At 38.4% G+C, this 12523-nt stretch overlaps 1 protein-coding gene across 1 annotated transcript; it reads left to right on the top strand.

Moving 5' to 3' along the window:
• The first annotated feature begins 287 nt into the window (after positions 1-287).
• Positions 288-9479, top strand: LOC113061302 (SWI/SNF-related matrix-associated actin-dependent regulator of chromatin subfamily A member 5-like). The gene is made up of 24 exons (XM_026230360.1): positions 288-564; positions 2590-2712; positions 2831-2997; positions 3430-3530; positions 3666-3766; positions 3980-4159; positions 4253-4408; positions 4490-4621; positions 4769-4837; positions 4941-5050; positions 5171-5397; positions 5492-5613; positions 5806-5958; positions 6134-6266; positions 6609-6757; positions 6876-6995; positions 7084-7191; positions 7282-7395; positions 7514-7636; positions 7809-7941; positions 8028-8146; positions 8534-8746; positions 8828-8938; positions 9051-9479. Exons 1-24 carry the CDS (start codon positions 484-486, stop codon positions 9114-9116), a joined length of 3111 nt encoding a protein of 1036 aa, XP_026086145.1. The 5' UTR covers positions 288-483; the 3' UTR covers positions 9117-9479.
• Positions 9480-12523: the final 3044 nt, after the last annotated feature.

Genomic DNA, 12523 nt, shown 5'->3' with positions numbered 1-12523 from the left:
ATTACAAACTGAAAAACAAAAAACAAATGGAGAGTCAGGGGTTCAAGGATGACCAAAGAATATACAGCAATTAAAAATAAAAAAGAAAGTAGAAAAATAAGTAAATAAGAAAAAAGATTAAAAAAAATAATAAGAAAATAGATTACACAACAACAACAAAATATACACTTCCCTCATAACATAAAATAATTATCGGATAGAAATTATACCAAAACAGCGCATATTGGTTTGCATTTCCCTTTTACTGTACGCATGACGTCACAAACGGCTGAAATCTCGCGATAGTCTGTGTCCGGGCCCGTTTTGCGGGAACAGTGTCAACAGAAAAGCCGGGGGCCGTGAATGACGCGTGGTGTGCTTGCTCTATTTGGGCAATATTTTGCAACTTCCCAATCAAACCTATATACTTTTTCGGCTTTTCGTACCTATTTTAAACGGATTTACTTGTATCCATAGCGAAATAACGGAATTAGCCAGCCCATCATGTCCCAAACAGAAAGCAGCGTGGAGCAGCAGCAGCCGCGGGAAGAGCCGAGCCAGCTCCACTCGGCTGCTCCGGCAGAGGTGAGCGCGCCTTTACCATCATATCTTACTAATAATTACATTCCAGCTCACCTGGGACTTTAAAACACGGACTGATGGTGATGGAAACAAAGCGCCGATAAACCATCCGAGCGCGTCTCTGAAAAAGTTTTTGTTAGCATGAACGTTAACGTTATTGTTCCGGCTCAGATGAATAACGTTAGGTGATGAGCAGATCAGCGTCCATTTTCACACTCACAACAACATTTTGATCACTTTTTACACTGGTAAATTGGCATATTTAGGGATGGGGTTAGAGAGATGGCCAGTTTTATATATTGTTGTCGTCTGAATAAACTTAATATGACAATCGATGGTGTTGATATTTTGTTACTTTAAGAACGGTAAAGTTACTTTAAATTAACCACGCTTCATTTTCACACTACATTTTGACCAGACAGGTATCTTTGTCTTGAACTCCAGTTAAACATTTGGACTCTTCTTATTGTGGATGTAATACAAAATAAAAGTTCTGTAGTGTGGGGTTTCATTCATGTGACGTTCCTGTGGCGCGAGTCTGAAGTTGAACCCGCCGCCGCCACAAAAGTGTCCTTAATGCTTATTAGGTTGTCGTTTAGGCGTATTTTTAAGTATGTGTGCTGCTTTTAGTAACTGCATTCTTATACTGAACTAATATTTGTTTTAAAGTGAAGTTCAGATCTAATGTCTATTGTAACGGTCGTCAAAGAACAGTCCTTCCATGATAAAGCTTTCATATTTTGTTACCAAACCTGTGTCCTATTCTGATGTCATTTGCATGCTCGTGTAATTGGTAAAATGGACAAATAGCAAATGTAGGCATTTAAAATGTGTTTTTATTTTTTAGGAAACAGACTTAAAAAGTCCATGACGTAATCGAGCCCTCGTGGGCGTATGCAAAGTATTGTCCAATCAAATGCATCTTGAGGGAAAATATTCCTTTCCTTTAAAGTTTGCGTGCAATTAAACTTGAACCTATTTTCTAAATCTGCGTCTCCTTTAGCTCGTCTGCGGTTTCATGCAGATTTAATGTATAGTTTCACAAATGTGAAGTCAAACCATTCTGTTTTTGCTTAAAATTTTGAAATTATATAATGAAATTTAGATTAAAAGCTGCTCATGTTGCATGTATGCCACATCTTTGTTTGAATCATGATTAAATGCAGTGGTTGCCATTTCATTTTAAATGTAAGGTGCATCGACAAAGCCATATTTTGTTTATATGAAAGATGTATTTTATTTGGGGCTTGTTTCAGTTTAGTTTTGTTATTTACAATTAGATTATATTTAAATTCAGTCATTTAGCAGACGCTTTCATCCAAAGCGACTTACAAATGAGGACAATAGAAGCAATCAAAACAAAAACAAAAAGAGCAATAATATGCAAGTGCTATATTAGTATATTATAGTGTGTTATTTAAATTTCACAAAGAAATGTGCAGCATTTTGTCCAAGCAATGATAAAAGCACACATTAAATTTATAATTTGTCTTAAGAAAAAAAAAAAAAAAATTGTGAATCAAATCGAATCGTGACTTGAGTGAATCGTTACATCCCTACTAGATTCATTCAAATACATTTTGCTTATTTTATTTATTTATTTATTATTATTGTTTAAAATAGTATTTAGGCATCTCCCAAATTTGGTTACAGGAAATGAATACCATAAAACTAATACAATGTTATTAAACTATTTTTCCTTGCACTTATGCCATGAATTGGAAAGGTTTATAGAAAAAAACTGTTAAAAGAATCTTACTGTGAATGATTCAGCCATGTATTATTTTATATATTTTTTAGTTTGACCACATTTTTTCTCAATCGAAATGTCATAACTTGATTAGGTGTGCATCACAATACAGAAGAAATGATCTGTCACTACTTCAGTTTTTTACAAACTTCCTGTTTCATAGGAAATATCAAAACAAGACAAAACACAGTCCATCAGTCTTGTCTTTTTTGTATATATATATGTATATGTTTCTTTCTGCAGTTCAAGCTTAAATTACATCATTGTTTCTCTTTAAGGATGATGGCTCAGAAAATGGTAACGATGAAGCTTCAGATACCGCAATGGATAGTGAAGCGCAGTCGTCATCACCTCCCTCGGCGAAGGACAAGGACCAGCCGGGTGGATATGAAGAAAAAGTGGTAATGCGTTTAGCCTTCCATAACAATCAAAGTTACTTGAGTTATAAATATTACAGTTTGCAAGAATGGTGACCCATAATTAGATGTGACATTGACTTCTACTGCTTTGTTTCAACAGAAAACAGATCGGACCAACAGATTCGAGTACCTCCTGAAGCAGACCGAATTGTTTGCTCATTTCATCCAACCAGCTGCCCAGAAGACCCCAACTTCTCCTCTGAAGATGAAGCCTGGCCGTCCTCGCATTAAGAAAGACGAGAAGCAGAACCTGCTCTCTGCTGGAGAGTGAGTTTGCACAAACTATTCGAGCAGAATTGTTTTCACAACAATTTTTCCCATTTGTTTTCTGCATAAAAATTGTACTGCTGGTGAAACCACCGATAAACAAATGTATGTTTTTAAAAATCAGTGGGAATTTTACTAGAGAAAACACTTCTCTATCGATTTTAACTGCGTGTAGCCATGGTTCAGTTACTAGAGCTGCATGCTTAATCAAAATAAAAGTAGAATCGCGATACGGCTTAGTCAAGTCACCTTAATTTCTATAATGCTTCATATGATACAAATTGTTTTTCAATTAGGGTTTTTCCTCCATCAGTCATAAATATTGCATTTATTATTGGTTCAGTCATACCTCCAGTAGTTTCTGCTCCTTGTGTTAGTGACGTGTCTATCAGATAATCACTCCCTGCTGATTCGCTGTGCCTTGTTTTGAAGTAACCGCCACCGTCGGACAGAGCAGGAGGAGGATGAGGAGCTGCTGAGTGAGAGCAGCAAGGCCACCAGCGTTTGCACACGTTTTGACGATTCACCTTCCTGTGAGTTATACACGCATTAAAACACTTAATCTCTGTAATAAACACCTAGAACAGTGTTTTTATGTGAAATCAGGTCAATGGCCTCTTGGTAATTTCAATGAAAGCTTATTGTTGCCAATGAACATTTATTAACAGATGTGAAAAACGGCAAACTGAGAGACTACCAAGTGCGTGGACTGAACTGGCTCATTTCCCTCTATGAGAACGGAATCAACGGGATCCTTGCTGACGAAATGGTTTGACTCCACTCACCATTTCCTTGTCCTTTTATTTGTAAAAAGCATAGAAATATCATTGTTTTGATGGATATAATTGTTGATTCCGAGCCTGTAAAAGTTATGGAAACCCCTATAATTCATAATTAAAAACCAAATTCTGGCTGTTGATATGTTTTAGACTTGCGTCCATTAAAAAGGTCTCAAACTTCTTGTCTTCTCTTGTCCCATCAGGGTCTTGGTAAGACTCTACAGACCATCTCTTTGCTGGGCTACATGAAGCATTATAGAAACATTCCTGGACCACACATGGTCCTGGTGCCTAAATCCACCCTGTATAACTGGATGAACGAGTTCAAGCGTTGGGTTCCCTCTCTACGTGCTGTCTGCCTCATCGGTGACAGAAACGAAAGAGTAAGAAGGGCTTTCCGTTGATCTTATTGTGAATTAGTGCTTGAAGAACACTTATGAATTTATGCCCATCTAATAACTTGCTTCTGGTTGCAGACGGCTTTTATCCGTGACACACTGCTGCCAGGCGAGTGGGATGTGTGCGTCACCTCCTATGAGATGCTCATTATCGAGAGGGCCGTCTTCAAAAAGTTCAACTGGAGATACCTGGTCATTGATGAGGCTCACCGCATTAAGAATGAGAAATCAAAGGTTTGCAGTTGCATCGGTCTTCCACAAACAGTCGCTGGTTTCCTCTAGTCTAAATGTAACTAGTAAAGTTTGTTCTCTCAGCTTTCAGAGATCGTGCGAGAGTTCAAGACCACGAATCGATTGCTGCTGACGGGAACCCCACTACAGAACAACCTCCATGAGCTTTGGGCGCTGCTGAACTTCCTGCTGCCTGACGTCTTCAACTCCTCAGAGGTGCCACTTCAGTCTTGCTTTCTGCCGCAAGAACAGTGGCACATGCTCATGTTGTCATGGGCATAAGAGCCGATTAACTTTCTTTTGAAATTCCCTTTTTGCTGCTGAACCGGTTATGAATGCCTTTTGCCTTTCCATTTTGTGCAGGATTTTGATTCCTGGTTTGACACCAATAACTGTCTGGGAGACACAAAACTGGTGGAGCGTTTACATACCGTGAGTTCATTTTCCTTCGGATCCAATCTAGACATTTATAGCATGAATCAGTGGGTAAATCTCATGAAAATGTTTGTTAAAATTAAATAATGACACGTCACAGGTACTCCGTCCATTCCTGCTGAGACGTATCAAAGCTGATGTGGAGAAGTCTCTCCTCCCCAAAAAGGAAACCAAGATGTATATTGGCCTTAGCAAGATGCAGCGAGAATGGTAATTATTAGTTGTACTAATGCATATCTCTATTGTGCATTTAATTTTAATTTTTTAGATGCATACATCAAAGTACCAGAATCAACAGACAAATAAGGAGCTGTTATTATTTCCCTTTAGGTACACCAAGATTTTGATGAAAGACATTGACATCCTGAACTCTGCTGGGAAGATGGACAAAATGCGTCTGTTGAATGTGCTGATGCAGCTCAGGAAGTGCTGCAACCACCCTTACTTGTTCGACGGAGCGGAGCCCGGCCCGCCCTACACCACTGACCTCCACCTGGTGGTCAACAGCGGAAAGATGGCGGTCCTGGACAAGCTGTTGCCCAAGCTGAAAGAGCAAGGTGACCGCTTTACTGCAAGATGTACTTCACTGGGGAAAATGTTAAATTGTCTCGACATGTTGCTTTTAACATGCCCCTCTCTTCATTGGTGCAGGTTCCCGTGTGCTGATCTTCAGTCAGATGACCAGGATGCTGGACATTCTGGAGGATTACTGTATGTGGCGTAACTATTGTTACTGTCGTCTGGATGGACAGACTCCTCATGAGGAGCGACAGGTATGACGATGATTTTGCATGATATGCTACCTATAGTGTGTTTGCATGCATAAGTGTTTTAAAAACAAGACTTTCTTATTGCAAACAAGTTACAGACAGCCATATAAACTTGCCTTCAATCGTGACTGAACAGCTCGGTTACAAACACAAACGAATGAGATTGATTGATAAAGTCTTTAACATTCTCCTCAGATCTCCATCAATGCCTTCAACGAGCCCAACAGCTCAAAGTTTCTGTTCATGTTGAGCACCAGAGCAGGAGGTCTTGGGATCAATCTGGCCACTGCTGATGTCGTCATCATCTACGACTCGGACTGGAATCCTCAAGTGGATCTTCAGGCGATGGTCACTATGCACACTTTTTTCCTAGAAGTCTATTCTAGGTTTTCTTTATTTTTTACACTTGTGTAGCTGTTCTCCCTTTGCCAGAATTGATTAAAAAGTCCTTCTCTCCAAAGCAGCATCAGATGTTCTCTGGAATTGAGTTGTATTTCATGTTCATTGGATTTTCTTTGTGTAGGATCGTGCCCACAGGATTGGTCAAAAGAAGCAGGTGCGCGTCTTCCGTTTCATCACAGACAATACGGTGGAGGAAAGAATTGTGGAACGTGCAGAAATGAAGCTCCGCTTAGACTCCATCGTCATTCAACAAGGTAAGACGTGAAACAAACAGGAATCTACTTCCAAGTAATATATATATTTTTTTTTTTTATTTTTTTTTTAATAATCATATATATATATATATATATATATATATAGAGATATATTATCTATCTCTGTCTGTCTCTCTATTAATTGTAAAATAATTGTAAAAATTAAAAAAAAAAATCTCAATTACAATTCATGTGATTGTATGTGTATGATTATTTGATAATTATTAGTTGCTATAAAATATAGTTATAATATTTTATTACATTTAGTCACTCCTTTTTTCTAATACATTTTCAAATTCACGTGACTGTATTAATATAGTTGATACTGTTTCCTCCCAACAGGCAGGCTGGTCGATCCAAACACAAGTAAACTAGGCAAAGACGAGATGCTGTCCATCATTCGTCATGGTGCCACTCATGTGTTCGCCTCTAAGGAGAGCGAGATCACCGATGAAGACATCGATGCCATCTTGGAGAGAGGAGAGAAGAAGGTAGGACCCGATCTAGAGAAATGACTTCACAAAGCTGAACTAAAATGTAAAAGCGACCAGTTTTTTTTGAGCTAATTTACAGAAATGTTCTCTATAACATTACTAATGGTTGCTTTAGACCATGGAGATGAAGGAAAAGTTGGCTAATCTTGGCGAAAGCTCGCTGAGGAACTTCACCATGGACACAGAGAACAGCGTGTACAACTTTGAGGGTGAAGACTACAGAGAAAAGAAAAAGGTAATGCATTACAGATCGCAACAAGTACTTGTCATTCTAGTTTGTGTTTTGAAAATGACAAACCAACCTGAACTCCCCTCCTCCTCAGGTCATCACTAACTGGATTGAGCCACCCAAGAGAGAGCGCAAGGCCAACTACGCTGTGGATGCTTACTTCAGAGAGGCCCTGCGTGTCAGCGAGCCCAAAGCACCAAAGGTATCATTAGCCCTAATGCTGTTGACCGTAATCAGCGTTTGAATTGGAAACCCTAGAGCTGTCTTAATGACCTTTCTCCTGTTCCCTCAGGCTCCCCGTCCTCCCAAACAGCCCAATGTTCAAGACTTCCAGTTCTTCCCTCCTCGGCTCTTTGAGCTGCTGGAAAAAGAGATCCTGTATTACAGGAAGACAATCGGCTACAAGGTGTGTCTATATTTTGAGCTTCAGGTTGGCGTCAACAAAATTGACACTCCATTCAAAACTCTTCAGAAGCATTAATTCCTACTAAAGTTCATGATGCGTGATGTCACTGCGCTAACAGGTGCCAAGAAACCCCGATCTGCCCAACTCGGCCCAAATGCAGAAAGAGGAACAGGCCAAGATCGATGAAGCTGAACCACTAAATGAGGAAGAACTGGAGGAGAAGGAGAACCTCCTGTCACAGGTAAATACCACGCTCCAGCCCACTGGTACTTCCTTATCTTCTCATGTTTACAGGACACCTTGAAGTATCATTGATCTCCGTGTGATAACATTAAACTCCTTCTGTTAGTCTGAATTGTGCTGTTTCCACCTTCTAGAATCCATGAGGTGATGTTTTTGTGTTCTGTTCTCAGGGCTTTACTATCTGGACCAAGCGTGACTTCAATCAGTTCATCAAGGCCAATGAGAAGTGGGGAAGAGACGACATCGAGAACATCGCCCGTGAGGTCGAGGGCAAAACGCCGGAGGAGGTCATGGAATATTCTGGTATGTGGATACGCCGTCCACCAGCGCACAGCTCACCTGTACACAGGAAGTGTATGATTTAAGATGTGTTTGATGCTTGTGTGCAGCTGTGTTCTGGGAGCGCTGCAATGAGCTGCAGGACATTGAGAAGATCATGGCTCAGATCGAGAGAGGAGAGGCCCGAATCCAGAGGAGGATCAGCATCAAGAAAGCACTGGACTCTAAAGTGAGTCACACTTCTGTTTCTCAGTGAGAGCTTTAGATTACTCTTTTTGTTTAAAGCGTCCTTGTTACATTGTAATAAGAACTGCATGATATTAATTAATAACACATACTCACTATAGGGTTAGGATTAAGGTTTGATGCAGGATTAGTTGCATGTAATTATACAGTAACATTGTGTAACAAGGACACCAAAGTAGTGTTACTGGGATTTATAATTCAGAACAGGGAAGTTAACTAAAACTAAAAAAACTTTGTACAAAATTACTAAAACTCAACTAAGATTGAAATGAAAACACAATAAAATTACATGCTAAAAATATTGCAAACTATAATAGTATATCAATGATACCAACCGTATCGGAGGGTTGAATTTTTTTTTTCTCTCCAGATTGGTCGATATAAGGCGCCGTTCCATCAGCTCAGGATCTCATATGGCACCAACAAAGGGAAGAACTACACCGAGGAGGAAGATCGATTTCTCATCTGCATGCTGCACAAATTGGGCTTCGACAAGGAGAGCGTTTACGATGAGCTGCGCCAGTGCATACGCAACTCTCCCCAGTTCCGCTTCGACTGGTTCCTCAAGTCCCGTACGGCCATGGTGAGATTTATGTGGATTGATTTTAATGTCACGAGCAATATTCATGTATCCAAATATCTTAACACTGTTATGTAACCACAGGAGCTTCAGAGGAGATGTAACACACTGATCACGCTCATCGAGCGTGAGAACATGGAGCTGGAAGAGCGAGAGAAAGCGGAGAAGAAGAAGAGGGGCCCTCGCACATCTTCGGTGAGCTTGTGCCCGTCGTATTCTTCATCACAGAAATTACGGAGGAAATTGAAGAGTGAGCTCAGAAGCTGTAGAGCAGTTTTTTTAATGACTTATCCCTCTTTCCCCGTAGGCCCAGAAACGCAAGCAGGACGGGAGCTCAGAGGCACGTGGCCGCAAGAAGAAGCTCAAATTGTGATGGGCGTCACACTTTACTTGGCGAGGACCTTTAGTACAGCGATTTATTGCATTATTTGTAACGGGTCCCACTCATGTACTGTATGGATTTGCAGCACTGAACCTCACATCCAAGTAGCTTGACCTTTTTAACAAGGTGTAGAGTTGTAAATTAGATCTCTCTCTTTTAGTTTTATAATGTGCTACGGCTGTGCTGTCAGTTGTTTTGTATTTATGCCTACTTTTGTTTTTGTTCCACATTCCATTTGCTTGTATGAATTTGATTTGCCGTCTTTCCCTCATTATTAGCATCTTCAGTATTGTCTCTGTACCTCTCAGTTGAATAGTCAATTGGAACGTGACTAATAAATATTGTTTTTATAAATACTGCTCAGTATGATTCTTCCAAATGAATGTAATATCTGCAGCTTGTATGTTAATGTAGTATTGGTGTACATTTTCAGCAACTACACAGAGAGCTTTAGTGTTAATGGTGGAAATAATGTTTTGTAAATGCTCAAGAAAAATAAAAAAACTCTTGCCGTCTATTAGTCATCTGAAGTGGATATTCCAAACGCATTGTTTTAAAAACAAACGTAAACTAGTTTACCACATATTGAGATGATGTGATTTCAATAATCACATCAATACATTTCTAATTATATATTAAAATTATTAAAAGGTGTAATGTAATTTACAAAGAACAGGAAATCTTTAATTAGTGTAAACAACTGTTATGTTTCTGCTAAAACAGGCTATGTGCAAAACCAATACTAAATAAATATAATCAACTACACTAATAATAATTCAAAAATGGCAATAGATTTTTTTTTTTTTAAGATAGGCCAAAATTTCTTACTTCTATTAAATACATATTGGTAAAAATGTTATACACAGAAAATGTATTGCACTTTTTATGCATGTTATTTAAAGTGAACAAGTTACACATTAAGCAGTGTTATCTGTTATTGACTTATTATAAAGCACTTTAAAAAAATAAAGTAATTTGCATTGTGCATTACATTACTCCCTTCTGAATTTAACTGATACTCTTATTTCTGCTGCATATTTTCTGTACATGTATTTTTTCTCTATGAAATTTGAATAATTCCTCTCTATAAAGTGCAAATTAATCATTTCATTGACATTTGCCATAATCAGAATCAGCACCAGTCACAATAAAGTGATTATCAGAACCTTAGAAGAAGCGTATTAATCTTTCTTTTGCTGGACAGTATGACTGATTGAGCCCAAGCAACAACATTGTGTGGATGTCACTATCATTGCAGTTAATATGAATATAGAAGAGCTCACTGTAATGCAGACACTTAATCACTGTCAGTACAGCACAGCAGCCCACTGCTTCATCAGTCATTTCATGCGCTTATTCACAGTAAGAGACTGTAGTGATGCTAGTTTAAATCAAATAAAACATTCCAACAAAAAAAACTCAATATATTTCTCCAACTTTTCCCCAAAGAAAGTAATAAACATGGAGTATCGCGAGCCGAACCTCGCCTTGCCTTTGCGTTTGTGTCTTGCTTATCTGTTAATGATATACATTGTGCAGCAGTTTTACAAGATCCCATAATTTTTACTAACATTAATGTTACTCAAATCTGAGTGATTTGACAAGAGAAACCGCGCATGCGCAGTTAGTTCATGCGCTACTGATTTCTGAGGTGATTTGAACGCCAAAAAGAAAGATATTAAAACCTAGATGTTATACAAAATTGTTGTGAAATTAAATGTACTTCGACCTAATCGAATATGTTTTAGTTTAAATGACGCGTTTCTAAAATGCAAGCCTTAGACATTTTTTTTCACCTGTTGAGTTTGTAAAATTGGGTTTGGTGGTCTAATGTTATTTACCCGATTAAACTACACAATAACTAAACACATCACCATATAAAACAGTATATAAGTGTAATTATATTATTTCACTACAATGTTTTTAAATTTCCATGTCGATATTTTTCAGATTTTGTTATTGAATCTTACGAACATTGCATTTAATAAATTAATTTAAACTTATCGATGGTTCATTCATGGTATATTAAAAATTTACTTTCAATCAAATAATGTAATAAACCTGCCTATGACTAGCAAATGTGATGTAACTACAGCCTATTGGTAATTATTATTCTTCAAAGCTGCCATAGCCTGCATGCTATTGTCTTAAAGCATCTATTAATATAATAAGACACCTGATGTAATCTGTTTTTGTCAGGTGCCAGCACTAGTGTGATCTTTGGGAGTCCCAGGACGGTTTAAGGCACTTTCTGAACAGGATACAACACCTGTGAGTGCACCCATGTGGATTATTTATTTATTTATATTTTATTAATTTTTTTGCATATGTTTAACATGCTATATATTGGTTTATTGACTTAATGCATTAACACAGTGTGTGTGTGTGTGTGTGTGTGTGTGTGTGTGTGTGTGTGTGTGAGTGTGTGTGTGTGTGTGTGTGTGTGTGTTGTGTCAAATCTCTATTCAATTCTGATATTTGAAATGTGTGTGATGCACAAGGTGGCGCTGTTGCCCTGTTTCTCTGGAAAGACTGCAGCAGAATGGTTTATCTGCTGGAGATGGCCTGCTCCCAAGTAAGAGCATTGTTATATTAAGCAGAAATGATAACCTCTTAAACTTCTCCACCCATGAATAATCTTGTAGCGAAAGCTAATCTTTTAGGAGTAATAAGGTTTTTATTGTATTTGTTCGCTTTATCAATACAAACATCTGCGTACTCTTGGCAATAAAAAACTCTTTTTAAGTAACAATTAAAATACCCTAACATGATTGATTTTACATTAGCTGCTTCAGCTCTTAAAATAAGCAGAATAGTTTCCCTACACCCTTTCTAGTCCTGTATGGCTTTATTCTTTTGAGGTTTTTAAAGTTGAGGTTTGCATCGCTTGTGTTTGCACCCAATCCTGCAGCATGTTGCAGCCAGAAGCAGTTTAAAGTGGTAATTTTGGTAAATAAATATGTAAAAATATCTGTTTTTATATTATCATGTCATATGTCTAAGGTTTTCTATCAAGCTCTGTTAATCACACAAATTGCAAGTGCAATGAATTGATTGGACCGTTGAGATGAATAAGGCCGTGGGACGTCGTTGTCCCTCACTGTATTGGAGGTGAATGGCTGAATAAAGCCAGCAGCAGCTCTTCAGTCGCTCCTCATTGAGGATGTGAATGAGGTTAAAGATGCTGCACAGAACTCATGGTGAATGGGAAAAAGAGGACGTATTGAACAAACACACCCCTGCAATGTATCACTGACCACTGGTCTGCTTCTCTCAGAGTAATATCCAGTGGGATTCACAATTTGGGAAAAGACACCAGTGGTAATAAAAAAATGTGTTCTGCTGTCTTTTATATTGTTGGGATATCTGAGTGTAAGACTGATGCCAGGAACTTCAAG

Source organism: Carassius auratus, chromosome 1 (assembly GCF_003368295.1).
Source record: "Carassius auratus strain Wakin chromosome 1, ASM336829v1, whole genome shotgun sequence".
Lineage (NCBI taxonomy): Eukaryota > Metazoa > Chordata > Actinopteri > Cypriniformes > Cyprinidae > Carassius > Carassius auratus.
This window is presented reverse-complemented; position numbering and strand designations above follow the sequence as displayed.